The 27,829-nt window shown below is 38.3% G+C and overlaps 2 protein-coding genes across 2 annotated transcripts; one reads left to right on the forward strand and one right to left on the reverse strand.

Annotated features, from left to right (window-relative positions):
* Positions 1 to 4,997: 4,997 nt before the first annotated feature.
* On the forward strand, positions 4,998 to 14,269 carry LOC113196948 (A-kinase anchor protein 17B). Its single transcript, XM_026409057.1, has 4 exons — positions 4,998 to 5,750; positions 7,265 to 7,395; positions 9,085 to 9,319; positions 12,638 to 14,269. The coding sequence occupies exons 1-4, from the start codon at positions 4,998 to 5,000 to the stop codon at positions 14,267 to 14,269; spliced, it is 2,751 nt and encodes a 916-aa protein (XP_026264842.1).
* Positions 14,270 to 19,609: 5,340 nt separating this feature from the next.
* On the reverse strand, positions 19,610 to 27,676 carry Pgrmc1 (progesterone receptor membrane component 1). Its single transcript, XM_026409065.2, has 3 exons — positions 27,277 to 27,676; positions 23,567 to 23,722; positions 19,610 to 20,902 (listed from the first exon to the last, which is right to left on the reverse strand). Exons 1-3 carry the CDS (start codon positions 27,602 to 27,604, stop codon positions 20,799 to 20,801), a joined length of 588 nt encoding a protein of 195 aa, XP_026264850.1. The 5' UTR covers positions 27,605 to 27,676; the 3' UTR covers positions 19,610 to 20,798.
* Between the last annotated feature and the right edge of the window lie 153 nt (positions 27,677 to 27,829).

Here is a 27,829-nt window from a genome sequence, read left to right on the forward strand (position 1 = left end):
GTAATTATCAAGAGTACAAAGAATAATTAATGTTAGCAAGGATGTAGGGGGAAAGGAGTGCTTTTCAACTGTTAGTAGGATTGTAAATCAGTACAACCACTATGGAAATCAATATGGAGTTTTCTCAAAAGACTAGGAATGGAACTGCCATATGACCCTGCTATGCCACTCCTCAGTATTTATCCAAAATAATTAAAGTAAGCATACTTTAGAGATGAGCATACTCATGTTCATAGCAGTGCAATTCACAATAGCCAAATTATGGGACTAGCCTAGATGTCTGTTAACAGATGAATGGATAAAGAATATGTATGTTATATATATACAGTGGAGTTTTATTTAGCCACAAAGGAGAATGAACTTATGTCATTTGCAGGAGAATAGATGGAACTGGAGAGTATCATATTAAACGAAGTGAGCCATAATCTGAAAGTCAAAGGTCATATGTTTCTTCTCATATGTGGAAGCTAGAGAGGAAAAGTGAAAAAAAGGAATCTCATGAAAATAGAAGGGAGACCAGTAGAGTAGAGGAATGGAGTCTTGAGGATGGAAAGAAGAGTTATTGGGGAATAAAATTGATCAAATTATGTTATGTGACAAATATGTCACAATGAATCCCACTATTATTTGTAATTATAATGTACCAATAACAAATTTCAAAAAGACTTGGAAACCAACCTGGACAGAAGATGCTAAACCAAGTGTATGGGTTAGAATTATCAACTGGGTATGCATTCATTAATGTGCTACATGTGTTTTACCCTTGCCCTGTTTATATATAACCCCCAGTAGGTTTTTCTTTTTCTTTTTCTTTTTTTTGTGGTGCCAGGGATCAAACTCAGGGCCTTATGCATGCAAGGCAAGCATTCTACCAACTGAACTATATCCCCAGACCCCCAGAAGGTTTTTATGAAAGTTTACATTTGAGATAAATTGTTTAATAGATTGAAGATTTGGAATTTTGGAGTTTTAATATATCAGCAAGCCATTTAATTTCCTTTACTCTATTGGAATCTCCTTATCTGTAAAACAGGCATGAAATTATCTTATCACAGGCTGCTTCATAAATAAAATGAGATAAATAACCACTAATAAATAACCGTTATAGCTTATGTTTATTGAAAACTTTCTGTGTGCCAGGTACTGTTATAATGATGTCACCTATACTTGTTCACTTAATCCTCAGAGGTTCTGTTTTCTCTATTTTATGGTTAAGAAACTGAGATCAAAGATATAGAAACTCTTTGAAAATTCTAAAATAGATTAAATGTTATTAAATAAAAATTAGATATTATTATTGTTATTATTATTATTAGGCTTTATGTTTTAGAGATGTTTTAGGTTCATAGAGTGGGAGGTCAGAATTGCCATATATCCTCTGCCCCACCACACACATAGCCTCCACCATTGTCAACATCCCCCCAGCAGAGTGGTACATGTTACAGTTGACTAACACATTGACACATCATTGTCACCCCAAATTCATAGTTTACATTAGGATTCACTCTTGGCCTTATACATTCTATGAGTTTGGACACATGTATAACAGTATGTTTTTACCATTATGGTATCATTTGTAGTGTTATCGTCAGGGTGTCCAGTTGGGGTCCAGGTCCTTGGTGTCCTGAACAAAGACTTGAGCAAGACACACTCAAGTAACAGGCAAAGTACAGATTTATTGAAGGTGAAAGTAAGAGTAGTACTCCATTAGGTAGAGCAGAGTGAGCCATGCAATGGAGAAGAGCTCAAGGCCCAAATCTCTGGAAATTAGTGTCTTATATGCTGAGCTGTGAGGTGTTCTCTCCCCTATACAGACCTGATTGAAGACCTTACCCCATTTGCTCCCATTAGTTATCTTATGATACCTCATTAGAATATTGTCCAATATCCCCTCATTGGTAACTTTAGAAAACTGAATTAGAATACTTCCCACTTTACTCCCAGTGGTCATTTTAAAATACTGAACTTATGGTAGGAGTTGTCATGGTGATAAGTCCTTGGGGGTGGGAGTTGTCATGATAATGGGATTTATTGTAAACAGAGACAGGACTTGGCTCCTTGTTCTCTAGTGGCTTTTCTAATACTGTGTCTGCCATCTTGGTGTCTCTGAACTCTTTTTTTAAAAAATATTTTTTTAGTTGTAGATGAACACAATACCTTTATTTTATTCATTTATTTATATGTGGTGCTGAGGATTGAACCCAGGGCCTCACACATGCTAGGCAAGTGCTCTACCAATGAGCACAACCCCAGCCCCCTGAACTATAAATAAAACTGCCTGTTTTAGTCAGAATTTTTGTTACTATGACCAAAAGACCTACAAGAACATTTTTAAGGACGGAAAGTCTATCTGGGGGTTCACAGTTTCAGAAGTCTCACTCCATAGATAGTTGGCTCCATTCCCTGGGGCTCCAGATGAGGAAAAACATCATGTGGAAGAAAATGCCAGAGGGAAGCATCTCACCTGATGATCAGGAAGCACAGAGAGAGCTCTACTCAACAAAGTCAAAATGTATACCCCAAAGATGCCCCCAATGCTCACCTCCTCCTGCTGCATCCTACCATCCCTCATTTACCACTCAGTTAATCCTTGTCAGGGAATTAATTCACTGATTGGGTTAAGTCTTTGTAACCCAATCATTTCACCTTGAAACTTTTTTGCATTTTCTCACACATGAGCTTTTGGGGACACCTAATATCTAAACCATAACACACCCTAAAAATCCGCCATGCTGAGCATGATCATACCTTCCTCCCCTTTACCCCTGGTGACCACTGATATTTTTACTGTCTCCCTAGTTATCTTTTCTAGAATGTTATATAGTTGAAATCATACAGTATATGGCTTCTTTCTCTTTATTATATGAACTTAAGTTTCCTCCTTGTCTTTTCAGTAGCTTTGTGGCTCATTTCTTTTTAGTGCTGTGTGATATTCCATTGTTTAGATGTAACAAAGTTTTTTTTTTTTTTTTTTTTTTTTTTTTTAGGAGCTGAGGTTGTGGCTCAGTGGCAGAGTGTTTGCCTAGCATGTGTGAGATGTGTGAGGCACTAGGTTTGATTCTCAGCACCACATATAAATAAATGAATAAAATAAAGGTCCATCAACAACTAAAAATATATATTTTTTAAAAAGTGTTTTTTTTTAAATCCACTTAAACTGCCAAAGAACATCTTGGTTGCTCCCAGGTTTGCACAATTATGAATAAAGCTCCCATAACTATTGAGTTCAGATTTTGTGTGGACATATGCTTTTACCTTCTTTGGATAAATAAAGGAATATTGCTAGATTGCTAGATTGCATGGCAACAGTATGTTTGGTTTTGTAAAAAATAGCAAATTGTCTTCAAAATTGTCTACACCATTTTCCATTCCCACCATCAATAAGTGAGTTTCTGTTGCTCTACATCTTTTTAAATATTTATATTAAATATAAATTATAAAATTAGTTATAGATGGACATAATATCTTTAATTTTTATTTATTTTTATGTGGTGCTGAGGATTGAACCCAGTGCCTCACATGTGCAAGGAATATGCTCTGCCACTGAGCCACAACCCTAGCCCCTGCTTTACATCTTCACCAGCATTTGGTGTGATCAATGTTTTAGCAATTTAATAGGTGTTAATGGCATCTCATTATTGTTTTAATTTACATTTCCTGGATGACTTATTATGTATGTGGAGCATCTTCTTATGTGTGTTTTTCCATTTGTATATTTTCTTTGAGGAAATGTCTATTAAGACCTTTGGTCCATTTTATAATCAGATTATTCTCTTATTGTTGAGTTTTAAGTGTTCTTCATATATTTTGGATAACAATTCTTTTTTTTTTTTTTTTTAAATTATCGGAACCCATTGTTTTTTTTTTTTTTTTTAAAGAGAGAGTGAGAGAGGAGAGAGAGAATTTTTAATATTTATTTCTTAGTTTTCGGCGGACACAACATCTTTGTTGGTATGTGGTGCTGAGGATCGAACCCGGGCCGCACGCATGCCAGGCGAGCGCGCTACCGCTGAGCCACATCCCCAGCCCTGGATAACAATTCTTTACCTTTTGCAAATATTTTCTCCCAATCTGTGACTTGTCTTTTACATCCTCTTGACAGTATTTTTTTTGCAGAGCAGAAGTTTTAAATTTTAATGAAGTCCAGCTTATCAGTTATTGCTTTAATGGATCACACCTGCATTGCATTCAAAAGTCATCATCGTATCCAAGGTCACATGGATGTACAATTGTTCCAGCAAAGACTTGCTGAAAAGACTACCTTTGCTCCATTGTATTGCCTTTGCTCCTTTTCCAAAGATCAGTTGAATATGTTTATGTGGGTCTATTTCTGGAGTCTCTATTTTGTTCCATCGATCTATTTGTCTGTTCTTTTGCCAGTGCCATATCTTGATTACTGTAGCCTTACCAAAGTCTTGAAGTCAGATAGTGTCAGTTCTTCAACTTTGTTCCTCTCCATTAGTATTGAGTGGACTAATCTGGGTCTTTTGCCTCTCTGTATAAACTTTACAATCAGTTGTTATCCATAAAATAACTTTCTGGGATTTTGATTGGAATTGCACTGAATTTATAGATCAAGTTGGAAAGAACTGATATCTTGAGTTTTCCTTTCCATGGACCACATATTTAGTTTTTTGATATCTTTCATCAGAGTTTTGCAGTTTTCCTCATATAGATCTTGTGCACATTTGATAGATCTCTACTTAAATCTTTCATTGTTTTGGATGCTAATATATATGGTATCGTGTTTTAAATACCAAGTTCTGCTTGTTCACTGGTGGCATGTAATAAAACTATTGACTTTTTTGTATTAACCTTGTATCCTGCATCCCTACTGGGATTGCTTCTTAGTTCCATGAGTTGTAAGATATTATTTTAATTCTACCCATAGTATAGATCTAAGTCCAGCAAAGCACCATTTTGTAATACAAATCTGTGTTTTGCTCCATTTGTATAAAAATTTTCTCTTTTGCCCTTTAAGGTGAACTGAGGATACCATGACAGTCACAGTGGTATATGATAACTCTGAGGCAACAGAGCTCTGTGCGGCTCAGCACCTCTACCTCAAGCCCATAGCAAAATTGATGATCAGTGTATTGCTCCCAGAAAGTATGGATCCTGTGAGGCCCTTCTCTAACTGGGAAGTTCTTGACCAGCTAAAGAGCCTCATTTGCCCTGACCAGTTCACCACAGTTCGGCTCTCCAAGAGTACAAAAGACTTTATCCGATTTGAGGGTGAGGCTGAAACCAGAAGTTTGGTTCAAATCTTAAAGGCAAAGTTACATGGAAAGATCATCAAGCTAAATGGTTTGAAAACAGACTTAAAAGTAGTGGCTACAGATGCTTTGGGAGAGTGGGAACACTTCCCCAGGGAAAAAGAAGCTTCACTGAGTGATGGGGCTGAAGAGCAGGACCACGATAAGAGCCCAGATTCCATATATTTTGAAGGCTTGCCCTGTAAATGGTTTGCACCAAAAGGTTCCAGTGGGGAGAAGCCATGTGAAGAGATTGTTCGGGTAGTCTTTGAAAGTTTCGGGAAGATCAAGAATGTGGATATCCCTATGCTTGACCCCTACAGAGAAGTGATGACTGGTGGGAGCTTTGGGGGGTTTAGCTTTGGCTTGCAGACATTTGAGGCCTTTATACAGTACCAGGAGTCAACGGACTTTATTAAAGCCATGGAGTCCCTTCGAGGGATGAAGCTGATGCTTAAAGGTGATGATGGGAAAGCTCTGGCATGTAACATTAAGGTAAGAAGTAGCCAGACTTTCTTTTATTTCCCACTTTTCAGGTGATCCTGAGTCAAAGCTGGAAGGAAGCATCTAGAATAAATTTCCTTAGATTCCACCAGGCTCTGATTAATAACTCAGGTAAAGACTTATGTTGTCATTAAGCAATGGATGTCTAGGGAGAAAAATAATCTTGATTGGAACACTCCTTCTACTCTCAGGCATGATGGTTGTTATAATCTGGGGTTCTGCTGTAGCTTCTTGAGGGCATTAAAAGATTATTTGTGGCTCCTATGAAGTATCTCATATTCTGTTGTGTTAGGTTGCTGAGAGAGAGGGACACATGCAGTTTAAAACCATAAGGACAATAGTTTATTTCCTTATTATTCTGGGAGTCACAGCTTATATTTTTCAGCATGTCTGTCAGGTAAATTGCTAAAACATAATCCTACCAGATTTGGATCTTTTACTTTCAAAATCAGCCTGTCTATCCAGTCATGTCATCTCATTGATGTCTGTATGCTTTGGTTATCTACTTTTGGAAATCTTAACCCAGCAGTGGAAAAGAGATAGCTATATGCTCCTTTTTCTATAAATCAGTCGTTACCGTTAGCATGAATTTGCACTTTTAGCTTTGTGTGTGTGAGGGGGTGCGTGTGTGATCATGTGTGAGTACTTTTGTTAAAATGCATATTTTAAAATTATGAGCTATTCAGTAAGACAAAAGACATACCAAAAATTATAATGACTACTCATATACTATTGCTCAGTTTATAAAATAAACCATTACTAGTAAGATGAAAGAGCACTTCCCTTCTATGTACCTACCCTCAATCATATTCGCCTTCCTCCCCTCAAAGGTAACCATGGTCATGAATTTGTTGTTTTTCATTATCATATAGATTTAAATAGCTCTCTCTAGCTGCTTTTACATTTTTAAGCAAATCTGTTTATCTCAGCCTGACTTTCACTTTATGATTTGAAAAGTAGTTTAATAATCATGGTAGTCACATTTCACATCACATTGTTCAGTTTTCTTGTAGTTTTTCTCTGTCCCCACCCCCATTTCCCATTAAGCTAACTGACTATTTTTTTATTCCTGATCATTTACATAAATACAGTAATTCAGTTGATTTTTAGAACAAACCAGAGGTAATATACTCACATTTCTAGAGTGTGCTGATATTGGTGCTGTGATGCTGCCCATGACCATGTCAACCAAACTCTTCAAGGGTTTTTTTTTTTTACATCTTTATTGAGATATATTTGACATATTAAATTGTAAAAGGTCAAGTAATGTTTGATATAATTACGCAAGGGTTCTACTAAAGAAAATCTGAGTGTTCACAAGTACTTTTCAGCTGGTAACTGAGAAGCAGTGGAACAATATGGGCACTGGGATGCAGAGAGGACATTTTGAATTCATTTGGTTTCAAATTGCCATGTACCAACTTTTTTTTAAATCTCTCTGGCCTGTGTCACATCCAGTCAACTGACAAATCTTTCTAATAAAACTTTAAACTGTTTGGGGGCAGGTTATGTTTGACACAACCAAACACTTCAGTGAAGGAGCTGTAAAGAGGAGAAATCAGGAAAGGCTAAAATTACAAGAACTGGAGGAAGAAAGGAAAAAAGAAAAGAGAAGAGAAGAGGAAGTGGCTGAAAGGTGAGTAGACTGATTTTAGGTAAGGAGGGTTTTTTCTTTTGATTTGTAGATTGATTCCTTTGGGTGAATAGCTAAACATGATAGATAACATTGAGGTGGGGGACAGATATTGGTATAGACTACAAAACTCTATTGAAGATTAAAGTCTTTAAAGTGTGCTGTAATGAAACCAAAATGATGAAACAGTTGAAAACAAGAGACTGGAAAAAATATGTCTATAAATGAGAATAAGCAGTAAGGAATTATGGGACTAGCCAGATTAAGATGCCTGGAAAGAAATTATTTTTAAAAGAAGGCTCAGGGAGTCTTATAGTAAAAATTCTAACCTAGCAAATTAGAAATTTGAGTAATTTACCTATTATCTACCAATATTACTTGCCTACCAATTTAAAATGATGAATAGGTTTATAAAAGATTATATTCCACAAATTGGTCAACAAACCATAGGTACTGTACTCACATTTATCAGAGTAACCCATAGGCAAGAAAGTCACAGATTTCTTGGGGCCATTTTTCTTGTTGGCTTAAATTCTTTCTGTGAATTTATGGAGCTTCCACATTTATTTCTTTGAGTTTATAGTTTTCCAATTTAGAGGCTTAAACCTAGAATGGGGTACTGGATTTCCAAAGGTTTGTCAAGGAGGTACAGATGGGCCGGAAATATAGGGTTCTGAAAACCAGTTTTACCTCCTGGCCCCTCCTCTTGAATGTAAATTATAACATTCAAAAAAGGAGCTAATAGTACCCTTCCATGTGCCCCTCACTTTTTGTCTTGTGGGGTGATAGGAGTTACTTGAGATCACAGCTAGGGAACCAGAGCCCAGTCAAGATATGGTTCTCCTCCAAATTCCAGGTTGAATATCCCATTTAGACAGTCCTTTGTCATTTGGCTAAGTCCTGACTTCAGGTAGTTGCTCTTTCTTTCTCCTTCCCACATTCTCATAGGGACCTAACTGAATTAATTTTAATTTTCTGAAAAAGGCATTAAAAACCATCTTCTCCCAAGCCAGTGTGTTTTTACAATAGTGTTTATGCTAAGTAATAGGGGCCAGGGATCAGTTTTCATCCTGAAGATTTTCTTAGTGCCTTGTCTTATCTTTAACTGCCTATGTGAAACCAACCCACAGAACATTATAATCTCAAGAAAAATGAAATCACTTTGAAAGCTCGGTCCTGGGCTGGGGATGTGGCTCAAGCGGTAGTGCGCTCGCCTGGCATGCATGCGGCCAGGGTTCGATCCTCAGCACCACATACAAACAAAGATGTTGTGTCCTCCGAGAACTAAAAGAAAGCTCGGTCCTGTTGTCATTGCTTGTGGTTTGAGAATGTGGAGGATGGAGCCCCTCCTTTGAAATCTGCAGCTTTCTTCTTCCTCTTCCTCTTCTTCCTCCTCTTATTCTTCCTCCTCTTCTTTTGATAGTCTATCTTTGCATTAGATTTCCTTTACATGCTTGTATTTGACCAACTAAATCATGTATCTTTCTCCCTTGACCGATGCTTAACAGTAATTTTATGTGTGTGTGTGTGTGTGTGTGTGTGTGTGTGTGTGTGTGTGTGTGTTTTGGGTTAACAGTGGTATATTCCTAGAAACCTAAATGATCTGTCCTCCCCTAACAGGGGAAGGAGGAAAGAGGAGGCCAAATGTCTGATAAATACCTTTTGAATGGTTTGATGTTAATCTTTGTCCAGAAAAAGAAAAGATGAGGAGAGGAGAGCCCACGAAAAGAGGAAGAAGGCCAGGACCAGGAGGCGAGCCCTGAAGGAGAGGGACAGCCACAGGTCAAGGAAGCAGAAAGTGAAGGCCAAAGCTGAGGCACCTGAGGAGCCAGACTCTTCAGAAGAATGGCAGGAGAGGAAGCACATGCTGGCTCAGAGGAGAGTTGAGGCCCTTCGATTGCTACGGGTACTCCTGAGGAAAATCTCGGTAGGGCTATTTCCAAATTGTTATTCAGTTTGGGTAGGTATTAACCTTTCTGAGCTCCAGCCTTTTCATTTAAGCACTGGCCTATTGAAAATCAACTCATGGAAGACTCATGGCATTCACTGGGGTTGCTTGGAAATCAACTGATCTCTAATAACCCTAACTGGGAATTTCCAAAAGGGATATCAACATTCTCTAAAGGAGTGGTCTCAACTCTGCCATCCTATACATATACTTTATATTTCTAAACTTCAGGACTGTATTACCCAGAGCATTTAGCTAGTTTATTGATTTTTTCTGTAACAGAAAAATGCAAGGGGAAGCAATGGATAGGTGTGGGTGTTAGGTTGCTGTCTTCTATTAACTTTATTTGTCCATTCATCTGTGACATGTTTGGATGTGAAGGGAGAGCCTGTAGCAAGCTTATGTTAGTCTAGTCTTGAACTATTTGCTGAAGAATTTCTTATCTCACAGAGCATTTGTTTTGTTTGGAGAGTTTCATTTTTGGAAGGTGTTTCTTTCCCTTTCTGGGTTCCTTTTTTATTATTTTATTGTTTATTAACACTTTTTATTTTGCAAATAATATATATATATATATTTTATACATTTATATAAAATATATATACCTAACAATCTCTCAGGTATCTCATTATGGTTTTAATGTGAAGTTTCTTTTTTATAAATATTTTTGTAGTTGTAGATGGACACAATACCTTTATTACTTATTTATTTATTTTTATGTGGTGCTCAGGATTGAACCCAGTGCCTCATACATTCGAGGCAAGCGTTCTGCCACTGAGCCACAATCCCAACCCCTTAATGTGAAAGTTCTAACAACAAATAATACTGGGTATTTTTCATATGCTTATTTGCCATTTGATTCTCCTTTTTAATGAAATACCTGTTTATTTTTTATTGATCTTTTTAAAAATAAATGATAGCAGAATGCATTATAATTCTTATTACACATATACAGCACAACTTTTCATACCTCTGGTTGTATATAAAGTATGTTCACACCAATTTGTGTCTTCATACATGTACTTTGGATAATGATGTCCATCACATTCCACCATCCTTGCTAATCCCCTGCCCCCTCCCTTTCCCTCCCACCCCTCTGTCCTATCTAGAATTCATCTATTCCTCCCATGCTCTCCCTCCCTACCCCACTATGAGTCAGCCTCCTTATATCAGAGAAAACATTCAGCATTTGTTTTTTGGGGGATTGGCTAACTTCACTTAGCATTATCTTCTCCAGTGCCATCATTTACCTGCAAATGCCATGATTTTATTCTCTTTTATTGCTGAGTAAAATTCCATTGTGTATATATGCCACATTTTTTATCCATTCATCCACTGAAGGGCATCTAGGTTGGCTCCACAGTTTAGCTATTGTGAATTATGCTGCTATAAACATTGCTGTGGCTGTGTCTCTGTAGTATGCTGTTTTTAAGTCTTTTGGGTATAGACTGAGTAGAGGGATAGCTGGGTCAAATGGTGGTTCCATTCCCATATTTCCAAGGAATCTCCATACTGCTTTCCATATTGGCTGCACTAATTTGCAGTCCCACCAGCAATGTATGAGAGTCCTTTCTGGGTTCCTAAAGACAGTCAGACTCAGCACAAGCCCTGGATTCAAACCCAGAAATACTTCCAAAGTATTAACTTAAATATCCACATTTATGGGCTGGGTTTATGGCTCAGAGGTAGACCACTTGCCTAGCATGCGTGAGGCACTGGGTTTGATTCTCAGCACCACATAATAAATAAAGTATTGTGTCCATCTACAACTAAAAATATATTTTTTAAAAATCCATATTTAGGTGAGCATGGTGGCACATGCCTGTAATCTTAGAAAATCAGGATTTTGAGGCAAGAGGATTTCAAGTGAGAGGCCAGCCTGAGCAACTTAGCAAGATCCTGTTTCAAAATAAAAAAGGGCCAGGTGTGGTGGTGCATGCTTGTAATCCCAGTGAATTGGGAGGCGAGGCAGGAGGATCATCAAGTTCAAAGCCATCCTCAGCAGCTTAATGAGACCCTGAGCAACTCAGCCAGACCCTGTCTCTAAATAAAATATAAAAAAGGGGTTGGGGATGTGCTCACTGGTTAAGCACCCCTAGGTTCTATCCTCATGACCAAAAAAGTAAATTAAATAAATAAAAAAATAAAAAAGGACTTGAGATATAAAGAGCTCCTGGGCAGTACCAATTATTTTTTTAAAAAATTCATATTTAGTATTTGTAAATATGAAGAGAGAATGTCATTACATAGAATTAATTTTATGTCTATTTGCCATCTTGGCCTTTCTCATTAGTATGGACAGTCAAACTTAGTGAAATCAGGACCAGAAAAATCTCACATTTACATGTATAACAAGGTTTGCTGCATTTTTTGTTTAACTTAATAATTGAGGGTTACTCCTTTTTTTAAAATGTGTCTTTTTAAGTGAGTATAGTGTCTAATTCTGAGTCCCATTAATATTTGTACCAATTATGTGGTCCTCTGGTTTTAATCCCAGATAATGGGCAGGTACTGTACCCTGATGTATGATAGGTGTGAGTGGGAGCACAGTACAAACCCTTGTTGGGTGGCAGTGTGGGCAGCACCTTTCACCTGCTCTGTAGTTATGTAGAACAGATAGCATTAAGATATAATAGTAGGTAGACCCATGGTCATAACCGTTTTTGCTACTTGAAGCTTTTTATTTATTTATTTATTTATTTTCATGATGCTGATGATAGAACCTAGGGCCTCACATATACTAGGCAATTGCATCACCACTTTCCTAGCCCTCATGGGCTTGCTTTTTAATGAAGCAAGTGAGGTAGGGCAACTCAGAGATACCCTCCATAGTAAGAGGCTGGGATATAAAACAGAGATTGTTTATCTTTGAAGCCAGTTGATTCTTGGACACATATTTCACCCATCAGTCCTTTCTTATGCTAGGACATTTCTGGGAGGGCTATAAAATGTTTCTTATTTCTCTTTGTCTCTCCAGCTCCTATTATGTATGATACCTAGAATAGTAGGTTCATCAATTTTTGAACAAGTGGAAAAAAGGGTTATGTGCTTTGAAAGTGATGTAAAGTGTGGTACCTTGTGATAAAAGGAAGGGCACAGACCTAATTAAAGTAGCTCATATTAGATAAAGATATTTATTTTATTACTTCCCATTTCTTCAGTGCAATATTGTTCCTAATTTGGATCTATCCCAGGTATTAGAAATCTCTTTGGAATAATGTTAAAAGAGCCCAGTTTTCTTTGGAATTTTTTCCATCTATTTAGTTTCTCATATGAGATTTTTAATCTTTTCCTTTGAAGGGATCTACACAATTTAACCCACAGGAGGTTGACATTACAGGACCCGAAGCTATTTATACTCTAGGGAACACATTGGAAATTCTGGAGGAAGAAGAATTCAACACTCAGCATCTTCCAAATCAAGAAGAAATGCCAAAATACCAGGTTGCCAAGTCAGATAATAAACAAACACAAAAAATAAAGAAACGAAATAGGGTTCGCTTACATCAATTTTCTCACTGCCTTCGGGGAAAAAAGTTAAGATACTCAATTAGAAAAGAGAGGACTGCAAAATTATTAACTGATGGATACAGACTGGTCTCTGGCCAGAATTCCTTGAAAACTACAATGATCCAAGGTCAGTCTCTTGAAAAAGAAGACCACCACAGTTCTAATAAATCCTATTCTTCAAGATTCTCTGAGAGAGACCATGGCAGGAAAGAGAAGATCTATGAAACAGATGAATTTATTAACTATATATTAAACTATTATCAGACTCCAAAATATGCCCGTATCTGTCTACAACCAAGTCACACAACAAGCACATATCAGTGGCACAGGGACGTTCATGCTAAGGGAAATGGATTTGAGATCAATTTGAGAAAACGTATGCCTGACTCAATCATTTGGAGTCAAATCGAAAACATGGAAAGGAGAGAACAGGTTCAGGAAGATGATTACTGCTCAAAGGTATGTACTCAGGATCCTCAGGATAAACCACAAAATGGGGGGAAAGTAGATTATACCAAAGAGTGCTCTAAGAGATTTAAAAATGATTGCAAGGATACAGCCAGTGAGACTGGTGATCAGCTGTCCCCAACTGATGGTAAAAGCCATCTCTTAGAAAAGACTCACACTGACCAGGTCCAAGATTCCAAATCCCAAAGGAAAAGTCAAGATTCTTCCCCCTCCAGCTCAGTAGGCTTAGATGTGCATTTGACAGATTTCTTAGAGGAAATTAGTAGTGATTCTGAATGCTTCAGTGAAACTCTTAGCATAAACGAACAGGAGAAACAGAAATCTGTGACCACATATCATGGTTCTCCTGAAAAAGGAACTCTTGATGCAGATGAAATCATTACCTGTGAAAAAAAAACTAGGTCAAGTCAGCAGACTTCATATTCAGAGTGGAAACGTGATGGTGAGGAAAAATACTCCAAATACAAGCTTAAGACACCAGGCAAGAGGTCTAGGAATGAACCGAGATGTTCATGGCTTAAGGATGAAAGCAATTCCGTTAATGATGAGAAGAATAGCAGCAAAAAGAGGAGAAAAATGGCCCCCAACTACTTGTTTGATGAAGGCTACTACCACGAATCCAGTTCCAGTGATCAATTAGAGGACATCACAAAGAAGAGGAGGGTTAGTAGGGGTGCACTGGACCAGAATTTGAACTATAGAACCTCTCATGTGCCAATAACATCAAAAAGTGCTAATGCTTTCTATTTGGGATATTTTCCCAAAAGAAGAATGAGTCCTTGGAAGGCAGACTATAACCAGGATGCAAGAAGGCTTAAAAGACATGAGAATTCTAAAGATCTCATTTTCAGTTCTGATAATCATCATGTTAGACATAATAGTCAGGAGCACATTGACTATGGAAGCTATTTAGCAAACAACTACACTAGTTCTTTATATTTTCAAATGTTCTGATGGCTACTTTGATCAGGAACACTCTTATTTATAATCAATGATTTGGAAATAAGAAAATTTAAAACCAAATATAACTATGTAGTTAGTAACTACACAGCAAGAGCTTGAGCAGGGTCAAATGCAAAACCTTGTTTCTCTTTCCAAAGTGTAAAACATAGATCAAAATGACCGCAGGTGTGTTGGCAAGCTTTGGAAATATAAAACCTCTGGATCATGAAGTTTGATGAAACAATGTGCTTGCAAAGCTTCATGATTTAAATATTTCTTTCTTTTTCTTTTTTTTTTTTTTTTGGTACTGGGGATTGAATCCAGGGGTGCTCTACCACTGAGCTATATCCCCAGATCCTTTTATTTTTGACTTTGAGACAGGGTATCAGTAAGTTGCTGAGGCTGGCCTCAAACTTGAGATCCTCCTGTCTCAGCCTCCCGAGTTGCTGGGATTATAGGTGTGTATAACTGCACCTGGCCAGGACAGACTTTTTTTTAATACCTTTAATTTGGTGCCAGTGAAGGAGCAGATTAACATTGAGAAGGGTTGAGAGATAGCCCTGTATGGCTCTTTTGCTGACACAACATCATCATTTAGTATCATTCATCTTCAAAGAGGACAACAGTGAACAAATAAGGAACCTTTTACATGTTTTTTGATTTGGTCAGAAACACCAAGTGCAATAACAATCCTTTCTCACTTTTATTTATTAATAATTATAGATAAAAGAGAGAGACAACAGCTAGAGCATAGACTTCTTCATGACATTAGAGAGTTTTTTCAGTATCCACAGGAAGGTAATTCATCATATTAATATATGTCAATAAAACCCAAAGAGTTGTCCTTTTAGAGACGAAGTTTGGAATAAGAATTTAAAGGGGGCTCAGATTGTCCTTTGTGGTTTAAATGGTCAGGGAACAATTAATAGTTTTTGTTGTTGTTGTGTTATGAACCCCATATCTTTCCATCATGGAAAAGCAACAGGATTGAAGTGATATAACTAGAGGGCTTTGCAAAATGAAATATTCAATATCCTGGAGCACCAATAATGGCACTTGGGAAGAGAAGATATGACAGTTCCATTTCAGGTTATGTAATTCTTTCACTCAGGGTTGGGTGACATCGGTTTGTAAAAAGTCACTGAATATCCCCAAACTGACTTTTATAAGACAGTAACAAGTGCCTCCTCAATCCTCAATTATGCCATGGAGTTAGGAAGAGTTAAGGGAAAAAAACATAGTTTTCTGGTTGTGGAAAAGTTGTATGTGTTCAGGATTTATAAACTCTATTTAACATAAAGAATTTATCTTTTTACCTACTCATTTTGGACTTCTTAAATATGTTTTAAAATTGAGACATTTTATAGATTATCTTAAAGATTAAATCTTAGTGCAGCATATGTTCTATAGAAAGCTTGGCCAATGAATTCTGCCTTATGTTGGATTTAGGACCTCAGGGGCAGTAGATATCCTTTATTTTCCCAACAAAGCTATACCTGACCTGGCAATAGAAGATATCAGTTAGATTAGATACTGCCTGCACAGGAGAAAATTATTTTAATCCACAAAATCAGTGAAAGGCAACATTTTCATATTATAATTCATTTCAAACTATCTTAATTTGATATTCTGTAGAAAAGCACCAGCTAGTAGAAACAGGTAGGATGCCAGTCAGTGTGGTTGCAAAGAATGATGTCGCACAATGTGTGCCCATAACCAGCCTCTTGAGCAACCTGGTATCTGAAGTAGCTACAAAGTCTCATTTATCTAAAGAGCCACAAGTTTCATGGATCAATTTGTATTTTAATAATGATATGTTAGGACATGCAAAATTCAGAAGTGAATACACCATAGCAAATCATGTCTATTACTAATAATAACCAATGAGTAATTTGTTGGCTCTCGTGCTCAATCCCACTTTTAAGCCAGTGACTCCCCTATTAAAACTAGGTTTGGCTAATCAAATTTGAAAAAGTGCTCATGGGGCAAGTGCCTTTTCTCCTCTGAGGACTAGCAATGACTATTCATGTTCAAAGTGCTGTTGTCCAGAGTAGCCTTTTAAACATACTAACAGCTCATATTTTATCAGACAACTTTGTTAACTAGGTTATTATCCACCTCCAATAAAAACCTGTCTCTTTATTTTTTCATATTTTATGTCATTGAAACAAAGAACTTTCTGAGTTTGTAATGGAAAATAGCTATTGGGGGAAAAATCTCAAATTTTTCCATCATTTGATAATTTTTGTCTTTGCCCAGTTTTTAAGACATGGAAACAATTTACTGCTCAGCAAACAGACATAAAAAATAAACTGCTGAATATAGCATGTGCAATTTTTCTTTGTATAATAGAACTGGTGCTAATTCATTTCTACATGGTATTTTTGTCTTGTTTGGTTTGTTTGCTATATACCATCCTGGGACCTAGAAGAAAGTAAGAATACAGGTTTTATGTTGACTTTCTGAACAACCTGTATTTTTATAGCTTGTGGTAATGCATTCTAGATTTGAGTCAACCTTTTTGTGTAGCCTTAAATGAGAAAGACAACTTATCCTGTACTTTTCAATCAAGTGGCTTAGTAAAGAGTGAAATAGAACTGAAATTATTATAACCGTATTCTCTTAATTGATGTTATTCTTTGTTGTGCTGTTATTTAAGTGGTGCAAAGTATTTTCTCATATCCTTTTTCTATGTCGTATTAAATAAGGGCCTGAACTTTAAACTTTGTCTTTTTAAATAGGTATTTTCATGTTTTTCCTTGTATGTGCTGCTCATACTGCTGTAAGAAAGCTAAAAAATCTGTCATGTTTTTTGTTCAGTTTGAATTTCTCAGGTAGAAAGCCATGTAACTTGGTAATTTTGAAAATAGAACCAAATAAATGTATTTTTTATTTGTTGCAAACTGTTTAAAATGTTAATTTTTAAATAAATGTTGATAATTCCACTTTTGGGGGAAGTTTCTACCTGTAGAATACAGCATTGCACTAATGTTGCTCTTTTTCCTCATTTGCATTGTTAGAGAAATAGTGACACATTTAATTTTCATATATATTAAAAATAAAATTGTCATAGTGACTGTTGAGTCTTTGTTCATTTGCCACATGTATTGGCTAGAATATTGAACACTCATAATTAACAGTTTGTCTGAAAACATAGTGACCAATTTTAATATTGTTTTTATGCCAGTTTTCCCTTTATGATGAGTTCATGGGAACTGTGTAGGGCTCATGGTACCAACAACCAGTATTGTTTTCATTTTGGATAAATCAAAATCATGTTTGATTTGTAATCATCCCTCCTTCAGTACACTTTTTATCAGTCCTATTAAAAGGTAGCAGAATTGAGTATGAAATTTCATCTTATCCCCTCAGCACTGGGTGGAAGTGTCAAAGTTTATACAATACAAAAAAAAAATAACTGGGTATGGGATGGGGAGTCTAGTAGAGAAGCTAGATTCCTGATAATCAGTCTTTGATCATTTAAGAGTTAACTATATTTGTACATGAAATACACAACAAACTGCCTTGAGGTATTATATAATTAAGACAGACTGTACCTTCAACTCTGGGCACTTGTGTGGTTAAAAGAACTCTTCCTGAAACAGCAAGGAATAGTGGATGCTTGTTCTGGATAGCAAATTTGCATAAATTTGGCCCTCAGAGGTAAAGAGAATGTTACATTCTACAGAGAAGCCAGATAGGGAGATACAGAAAACTTAGCTAATGCTTGCTTTGAAACACAGATACAGAAAACATGTAACTTATGCTGCTTGTAAACCACAGACATAGAAAATATGTAACCAATGCTGCTTGAGATCCAATTCTGTACTGAGAACAAAGTTTCTCTGCAGCTGGTTGGGTGACAGCAGGTGGGGAGCAAACAGAGGTTACCCAGATACCTGCCCTGCTGGATGTATGGAAGTGGTAACAATCACTGCTATCTTTTCTAGAATTACACATTTTTCTATACTATGGCATATATAGTATGGACTTGATAAAAAGTTTTGCCTCAAAATCCTGCCTTATGGTAATATCTCTTGACATGTAATCAACACAATGTTGATTCAGCTCTGAATGCAGGGGAATCAGGATATTGGGATTGAAGTGTTAATGACATTCTAGATGTTTTCCTCTTGGCATCAGAAAAACCTGCTAAACTGTGTAAACAGAGTAGCCTAATCTACACGTTTAAATGAGGGCTGGGGTTGTGCCTCAGGGGTAGAGTGCTCGCCTAGCATGTGCGAGGCCTTGGGTTCCATCCTCAGCACCACATAAAATAAGTAAATAAGTAAATAAATAAATAAATAAGAATTTGTGTCCAACTACAACTAAAAAATAAATATTTGTTTTTTTTTAAATAAGACTTAAGGCTACAAAGGTGGCCTAACTTCTCTCCCTCCAGTTTCTCCAAAGCAGAAGGTGCAGTAAGGCACCTGACATAAAATAAGCATTTGAATATTTCTTGGATAAAATAGTGTGGGGGAAAAAAATGCACATTTTAAAAATATTCATGCACTGTTGCAGTTAATAACATTACTCCTTAATAAACCTGCTACAGACTTCAGTTAAGAAAGTTCCGACTCTGGGGCTGGGGATGTGGCTCAAGCAGTAGTGTGCTCGCCTGGCATGCGTGCGGCCCGGGTTCGATCCTCAGCACCACATACAAACAAAGTTGTTGTGTCTGCCGAGAACTAAAAAAGAAATAAATATTTAAAAAGTTCTCTCTCTCTCTCTCTCTTTAAAAAAAAAGCTCTGACTTAAAAAACAATTCAATATTTCTTTTTTTTTTTTGGTACCTGGGATTGAATCCAGGGGTATTTAACCACTGAACAACATCCCCAGCTCCCCTCTTTTTAAATTTTGAAAGTTTCACTAAATTGCTGAGGGTGGCCTGGGACTTGTGATTCTCCTGCCTTAGCCGTCTGAGTCACTAGAATTACAGGTGTGTGCCACCATCTCTGGCTCAATTCACAATTTCTTAAGAAGACAAGGTGATATTTGTAGTGGAAGGATTATACTTGCTTCTTTTGGAGCACAAATAAAAAAAATCTGCACTCAAAAGTGAAACTGAATTTTAAGCTAAAGTAAAATGACTAAATCTAGTTTCTTTCTTTTTTGGTGCTTAACCACTGAGCCACATCCCCAGTCCATTTTTGTTTCATTTGAGAGTCTTGCTGAGTTGCTTAGGGCCTTGCTAAATTGCTAAAGCTGGTTTTGAACTTGCAATCCTCCTGCCTCAGCCTCCCAAACTGCTGGGAGTATAAGCATGGGCCACCACACCCAGCTCTCAATCTAGTTTCTTAGAATAAGTTTTTAAAAAGTTAAAATGAGCCATCACACTATACAGGGTAAAACCATTTTATTAGCTGACCAAAGCACTTCATTTTGTTTTCTGATTTGAGGTAAAACCATTAAACACAGCTCACAAGAAAATACAATGACTATTTAACTACAATTACAAGAGTTTGAAACCTTACTAGTTGTTCATATAATACTTTTACAAATTCTTACAACTGTAGAGTCTACTTAAGCTAGGTTTAGTGTTAACCAAAAGAGTACTATCTGAGACCTAGATACTTGACTACTACTTTTGCAGTGGCTAGATTTGTAACAACCGAAGGATAACTGTTATTATCTCATGAATACATTTTACTTTAAAAACCACATGGCTAGTGACATGTACTGCTTCTTCATTCTTCAGGACTATGATGAAGACTCTAAGGAGAGCACCCACCTGCTCCTGGTCCGTATACCCCTCTCACATTGAACATTTTATCAAATAAACAAATAACCATTGCCATGTCATGAACATGGGGACCAGGAGGCCAGCTTTACAATCTTCTTCATGCATTTAGATTTTCCCCCCTAAAGCTATCTTTTGAATGTTCAGATCCTGTTTTAATCCTAACTGTAGGTTAGTGTGTTTGTGAAGGTGTCTGTGTGTCCTGCGAGGGCAAGGACAACAAAGCAGTCCAGAAACACGGTGAATCTTCCTGAATGAGCCCTGTGAGGGAGGTGTTGAGATATCACTTTGTTACTGGATGGCTCTCTTTAATCAATACCCAAACCTTTGGAACACTGCAGATTTGCTTTAGAGGTAGATAAAACAGAAATCATGCAGTTAAGTCAATTGAGTAAAAGGGATTTGTTGCCTTTAGAGAACAACATGACTAAAAGTTAATCCTTTGTTCTTGGTACACATGTAACATTTTTACCTGTTTGGGGAGGTACCCATGTCTTACCTGACTCTCAGGAAAACCAAATCTAAATTCAGCTTGTGCTAACTACAGATAGAAGAAAAACAGCATTAACATTTGTATTATACCACTGTGGTTCATTTTCTGGATTTGTGACACATAAACACATCATGCATTCAAAGACAGAAATTAGTTTTATCAGTGTCACTAGTGATGTTAATTTAAAAATTTACAGCAAGTTCAAAACTTTTCTAAATTTTGAAATCACCATGTTTTAAAGACAGAATGGAATGTTACAAATGATTCTGCAAAATACAAAAATAGATATGCTTCCACTGAATGCTTTAATCATTTTTGCGAGCATTCTCATCTTTTGGTTCTTCATCATCTGAGTACACAGTGGGTTCCTCCCCCTCCTTCAGCAGTTTCCCCACGTGATGATACTTGACTGGTGGTAGAGAAGAAAATGCAGATGGTCATTTACATGCTTCTTAAAAAAAATTACTACATTTCCTTTTAAAATATTAAGGGCCTATAACATACTCAGCAACATATTAGCTTCTGTGAAGGATACAAAAGTAATTTATATCACAGTCCTTGCCAACAGGGAATTAGAGTTTTGTTTAAAAGACAGAAGTATGAAACAGGTAGCTATGTCTGACAATGAACGTGCAAAGTAATGTCAAAATGAATTGTGTGTGTAGGGAGTATTTAGAAGAATAAGACCTTATCCATGAGTCAGTCAGAAGGGTTGCAGAGCACTTTCATGCTTTGGAGAATGTGGAGAAGGATTTGGTGAAAGAGTTCCAGAAAATCAAAACATTATGTTCAAAGGCATACAGGTAAGCCTGGACATATCTGGAAAGCAATAAAGCGACCAAGTTGCCAGGAGAAGAATTGACATTTGGAAGTAGTAGGAGATAAGGTTGGCCAAACAGTGTGGGGAAATATTATGAAATCCCTTCAGAAGCCAGCCCAAGTAATGTGAACTTAACCTATACGTGGCAAAGGGCATTGAAAGTTCATGAGTAAAGGAATGACATGGCAAAATAGCATTTGGCAACAACATCACTGATACAGAGCAGATTTCAATAAGGGCATCCAAGGAGCAGGGAGACCAGCATGTGAAGGGACCAGAGCCAGGAATAGGGTGGTATCCATAGGAATGGAAAGGAAAGGATATGAGATACTTTGAAAGAAAACAGGAAACATGAGTTAATGGAGTGAAAACTAAATAGCCCATGGACCAAAATGGGGACTCTGTAGAGGGAGCCACTCTGGTGGGGCACAAAACAGGAGATTGTGGGGCACTGCAGTACAGGCAGGAAGCAGGACCCTGAAAATCTTTGCAGTGTATAGGGATGACAACATATCAGAAGTTTATTGGACAGTTAAAGGAAAGAATAATGGTTTAGTAGATATACAGGATAGCAGGAGAGAATTTTTTTTTTTTCTCCAGCATAAAGAAAAACCTATGAGTAGATAAATGAAGTGGTAAAGGAGCCAGGAGAGGACTGGAGATGTTGGAGACAAAAGATTTTTGAGGGCAAACTAGAGTCAACAAACTACAACATTATTGCAGTCAAATAAATATAGAGTTAATTACCTCAATGTCAGAAGCCAAAAGGCCCAAATCTCTTTTGGAATATGGGTAGGAATGAGAGGAGTAACCAACCTGTCTAACCAGGTAACTAGAGCTGCTTTTGTGTGAAATAATCATTGGGAACAATTAGAACTTCCCTATTTGAACATAGCATAAAGGTCCCTGGGGTGTTCGGGACTGTGCAAGACAAATAAAAGGCAGGTGGCACCTGGGAAACCTGCCTTAAGGGGGAAATCTACACTAGCTTTGAGTGTAGCTGAGATGTTACAACAGTATTTGAGGTTCATCTAGTTTAAGGGAAAAAAAATCATTTGTCTCCCATTGATAAAGGTAAGCCCTAGAAAACAGAACATTAGTTGTTCATATACATACTTTTATAAATTCTTACAACTGTAGAGTCTACTTAAGGTAGGTTTAGTGGTAACCAAAAGTTATAAATTATTCCTTATTATTTTCATATAGAAGACTTTTATCATTATGAAGGCATCCTTGGGATACAATTCGTGACTATGTTAGGTAGCTGGATTATGTTTTCAAAGTAAAGATATTTGCCTCTAGATTTGAAAGCTATATGTGGTCTGCTTGAGATCCAAACTCAATGGTAGAGCTACATCTGGCTAATTATTAATCTAGAACTCTCTGTGAGGTCAGCATTATTTTCAAAGAAAATGGTTGGATATAGCCAAAAGAGCATGTAATATTTAACTGATTATAGAGAACAGCAAATAGAAAGCTACATTTTAATGAAAAATCTTTTCTTAAAGAAACAGTCATGGTCTTCACATACTTTTCATAAAATTTGGGAAACTTTATAATCAATTTGTGTCAGTAAAATATTGCTGTAGTGATAATTAAACCCTTGGAATTTAGGTCTGACAGAAGCCAATTCCTGAATTTTCAAAATTTGAATTTAACCCCTTCCCAAGACCTCAGCCCATAGCACAAGCCAGAAACAAGTGTCTCCTTTTTTCTTTCATTCTTTCTAAAAATGCAGACACCATTGTTGCTGGGCAGATTATAAGCATCATTTGTAGATGAGGCCTATAGTTAGGCTCAATTAGATTCAAAGAGAAGCTGTTTTGCAGAATACAAGTCTCCCATTCTTCAACAGAGATGTGGGCTGCTTTTAAACAGCAAGCTCTACAAGAGAGGGCTTATAAAAACCTCTCTTTCTATAGCCACGAGGGCCACTGTCCTTTCCCCTACATGCCCAAATCCTAGGGTAAAATCTATACAAACCTCTATGCAAAATTTAAAAATAAAAAAAAAAAACAGAAACCCAAGTTTCCATAGAGAAAAGCTAAAAATTGGTATGCAATCATTGCAGGTGACTCAGCACTGCTACAATTACTTCAAGCCATGAACTTGATCCCTCCAAGACTCAGGAGCCTATCAAAATGCACCCAAGCTTCAGGCTGCTTAGTAATAACCATTGTCCTGCCATGAATCCCCATTACTGGTAGAAATTTGATCCAGGCACAATTAAGGGGGGAAAAAAAAACTGCTTACAAGTGAACTGAGAGTCCCAGTCACTCAGGGTCTCCTGCTGAGCAGGAGTGAGGTCAGAAAGGTCATCATACTCATCCTTCAGTGCTTCCTTATCCAGGCAAAATGTGGCAAGACCCCTGGATGCGTCTCTTCCGGCAAATACTCCATACGGTCCCTCTTTAAAAACAAAATTACCAAAGACCAATTCTTTATTAGATAATAAGTTTCTCTGCAGTTTACAAACAAGAAAGTGGCTTCTTTACCCACCAACATAGAAAGCCCCCTTTTTGAATATCAAATTCCATTCAAAACATAAAGTGATATTGATACTTTGATAATTATGTAGGTAAAACTGAAACCTGTTGTCATGAAATTTATTAAATAACTAAATCAAAACACTTTACATTTTCAATATCCTGTGATTTGCAAGTTGTTAATACAAAAGTCACTAAATGGTTACTTCAGGGGGTGGAGGTATTAGATAATGATCCAAGATAATACAGTCCACAGGTTAGAATTCAATTCAGGGACTTTGAACACGGGATCTGTTCTACTCTAGGCTATTGCGTTACGCCAGTGAGTTATGGTTTCTTAAGGTGATAACTACTAATGTGTAAATGAAAACATTTTTTCAAAAATTTATCTGAAATATTTTAATAAGTCAAAATTATAGGTCTCTTTGGTTGTGAGACTCAATTAAATATTAACTGGTGTTGTCTGTAGGAGAAATCATTTTATGAGTATCAGTGGTTCAGATACTCATATCCACATGTTACGTAAGATTCACTGTCAATAAATAGATAACACAGAGATCAGCTTCATTATTCCATTTTTGGTGGACTTGAGGACTGTGAAAATACTAAAATTTTCATGGAAAAAAAGCAATCAATACCCCCAAAATAGTCCTGCAAAACTTAGAATGCCATTATTTATGATATTATACTGAACTTTTGTCCAAGAGCAGTGAATCATTCTGTAGGCATTTAAAGTGGATGTTTAAACTTAAATATTGCATAAATAAATGAAAAGGATCCAGTGTACTTTAAACAATATCTTGTTTTCCCAAAAGTAGGCTAGATAGCAAATCTGAGGTTTAAAAGTTTGTAGGTAACCATTATGCCAAGTACTAGAATGAATCAAGTTTTGATATGGCCTGGTCATCTGAAATACAAATTAGATGAATTCTATGATCAACTTTTAAGTGCAATTAAGATTTCCCCAAAATGGGCTGGGGTTGTGGCTCAGCAGTAGAACACTTGCCTAGCACATGCAAGTCCCTGGGTTTGATCCTCAGCACCACATAAAAATAAATAAATAAAAATAAAGGTATTGTGTCCAACTACAACTAAAAAATAAATATTAAAAAAAAGATTTCCCCAAAATGATTATTAAAAACAGGCATCATTAAATGCTGCCATTTCCATGAAGGCAGGTAAAAAAATTCACATTTTTCGACAAACTAGTTGCTACCATTTCCACCTCTAATGCTTGAAATAGGCAAATTATACTGGCTTGGACCTCACCAGTTGAGAAAGTATGTTCATTAGATTGGTAGAGGGAGTCTTCACCTAGCAAATCCCTTTGAATAACTGAACAAGGTCTAGCAGGAACATTAAAGAGTCTTGGAGAATACATATTGTTCACTATAATGTATATTCACTAGAAGCTTTACAAACAGATATTTGTCTGTTTTTGCTCACTGCTACATTCCCAGCACCTACAACAGTGCCTTGCAGAGAGTAATAGGCATTTGAATGAATAAGTTTTAGGAATCCTTTGAAACATGAAGTATCATTTCCACCATGATGTTGTCATGTAGTCATGGGCCCACTCAATGATAGTAGAAGGTACAGACTTAAAGATGTCACAATGGGCCTGGTAATTTTTGAGGGAAATTTCACTCCGAGAGATGCTTTGTACCAGGTCGCACAGCTGTTCAGTGACCTAACCAGGACTAGAGTGCAGGTTGCCTGACTCCAGTTTTGTGTTCTGTGCACAGATCAACATTCAGAATGACTTTGCAAACTATAACCACATGATGATTCTCCATATGCATGTTTTGACTACTTTATGGTTTGACTTAGTAATTACAGGTATTAACATGAAGATGTTTATTGATAATGAACTACTATAATGACAATATAAGTGTGGTTTGCAAATTATTTTGCAGTTACATGTCTACAGAAAATAGATATTCTAAAATGTCTACGAAAAGAACTAAGTGGAACAGTTCCTTAAGAACCTTCACACATCTGATTCTGATTAGTTCAACTAGGCAATTAAAACAAAGGAATGGGTATAATGGGTTTAGTGTAGCCTACTGTTCCCCCTCTCAGACCAGTGTGGATGTAGACATACAGCCCCTCCCCCACCCAGTTCACTGTGTTTAGAGGAATCCATATTGGAGGACCTAAATTTTCTTGTTTCTTCTCTCCAAGTATTCCATAGTCAGGAGTTGCAAATCTGGTGGCTTCTCAAATTTGCCTATGGGAGCTTGTTAAAATGCAGATTCCTGGGCCTCTCCCAGACACTCTTGTGTGCTTCTGGCCAATTAGGCCAGGAACCTGCACTTTCCATCAAGTGCATCAGGTGATTCTGATAGGCAACCAGGTTTGGAAAAACCTCATCTCTAAGGATTCTTTCTAGACTGCCCCTCCAGAAGCTCAGCAGTCATCCACCCATCCATTCATCCTTTTGCCTCTGGTTGTTTTTTTTTTTTTTTTTTCTGAAATACCCCCACCCAGCCACCTTCATAGCCCTACCCCTTTTGTTTCTCAGAATTCTCCCATTTCTCTCTCCCTCAGAGGGGGGAGGGGGTTCTAATTATTTCTCTCCTACTCCAGTCTAAATTCTGCATTACCTATCAGCTTACCAGGTTACCATCGTCCACCACATTCAGCCTCTATTCCTTCTTCAACCAGCTCCCTACCCTCTATGGGGCCTCCCTTGTTTGCCTTCCAGACTTTCCTGGTCAATCTATCACACACGGCACACGCGCGCACACACACATATCGAACACATGCCACGTTTCAAGCACACGCATGCACGTGCACACACACACCTGACAAACTACATACATTGAATATATACACACCGCAGAAGTGCGCGCGCCTGTGTGTGTGTGCACGCGCGCGCGCACGCGCGCACACACACACCAGTCTCCGCCAAGCACAATGCTTCTACCTGCTGCTAATCCTCATCTCGGCTTTCTTTCTCCCACACCCTTAACATTCCACCATGGCTACTCCTGGCGTCATTGGCCTTCACGTCTTCTCTAAATCTGGACTCCCTCCTCCTCGAGCACTCTCATTTCCTTTCTCAAACTGATACCAACCCCTCCTTCCAAGAACCTCCAAACCTGGTACCTTCGAAAACTCCCAACATCCTGCACTCTGGCAATGTCCCCTTTGAGCCTTGTGGCCCCATTCCCCCTTCCCGGGCTTCAGAACCTCAGCCTTCTTCCTCCACTCCCATCCCAGTGCTGGCAGCGCAGGATGAGGATCTGCGTCCCCCACTGGCCCGCAGACCCTCTAGTGCGCCCCTCGTCCCCCCCCCCTGCCCAGGGAGCCGCCCTGCCACGACCGCCCGACTCTCCTCCAGCCCGCCCTCCCTGGCGCGTCGCCATTCCTCCCTCCCCTTAGGGGCGCCCCGCTCCCCCCTCACTCCAGGGCCTGGCCCCATGCTGGGCCCCCCTTCTTTTGTCTCCGCGCCCCCATCACTGGCGGCCGTACCCGGCCCGTAGAACTTGCGGCCTTTGGTCACGTCGAACACCTTGCCATTGATGGCCATGAGTATGCGCGGGTCCTGGACGCCGTCGAAACGCCTCAGCTCCGCAGGAGTGAAGTCGCGCCGCTTGAGGCGGGGCAGCGGGGGAGGCTCATCGTCGTCGCTATCGCTGCTGGCCCCGGGCTGGTCCCCGCGCACAATCTTGTAGAGCAGGAAGATGCAGAGGCCAAGCAGCAGCAGGTTGAGTGGCGACGTGAAAATCTCATGTAGCAGCCCGCCACCCTCCAGCTCGCTCGGGTCGGCGCCAGTCGCCACCACATCCTCGGCAGCCATGATCTCTGGAGCAAAGGTTGGGCCGGGTTAGGCACAGCTCCGGAACTCAATGCTTTCTCCTCCCTCTCTGCGAGCCTGTGGCGCGCCGGGCTCAGTGACGGACGCTGACTATTCAGGGGAGGAGGTGGGGCCAGGCGGGGAGGAGCCTCCCAGCTCCGCCTACCCCGTGGTCACCTAAACGCCCCGCCCTTGCTCTGTCCGGCCTGGTCACTGCTCAGGCCCCCC

The sequence above is a fragment of the Urocitellus parryii genome, chromosome X (assembly GCF_045843805.1).
Source record: "Urocitellus parryii isolate mUroPar1 chromosome X, mUroPar1.hap1, whole genome shotgun sequence".
In the NCBI taxonomy this organism is placed as follows: Eukaryota; Metazoa; Chordata; class Mammalia; order Rodentia; family Sciuridae; genus Urocitellus; species Urocitellus parryii.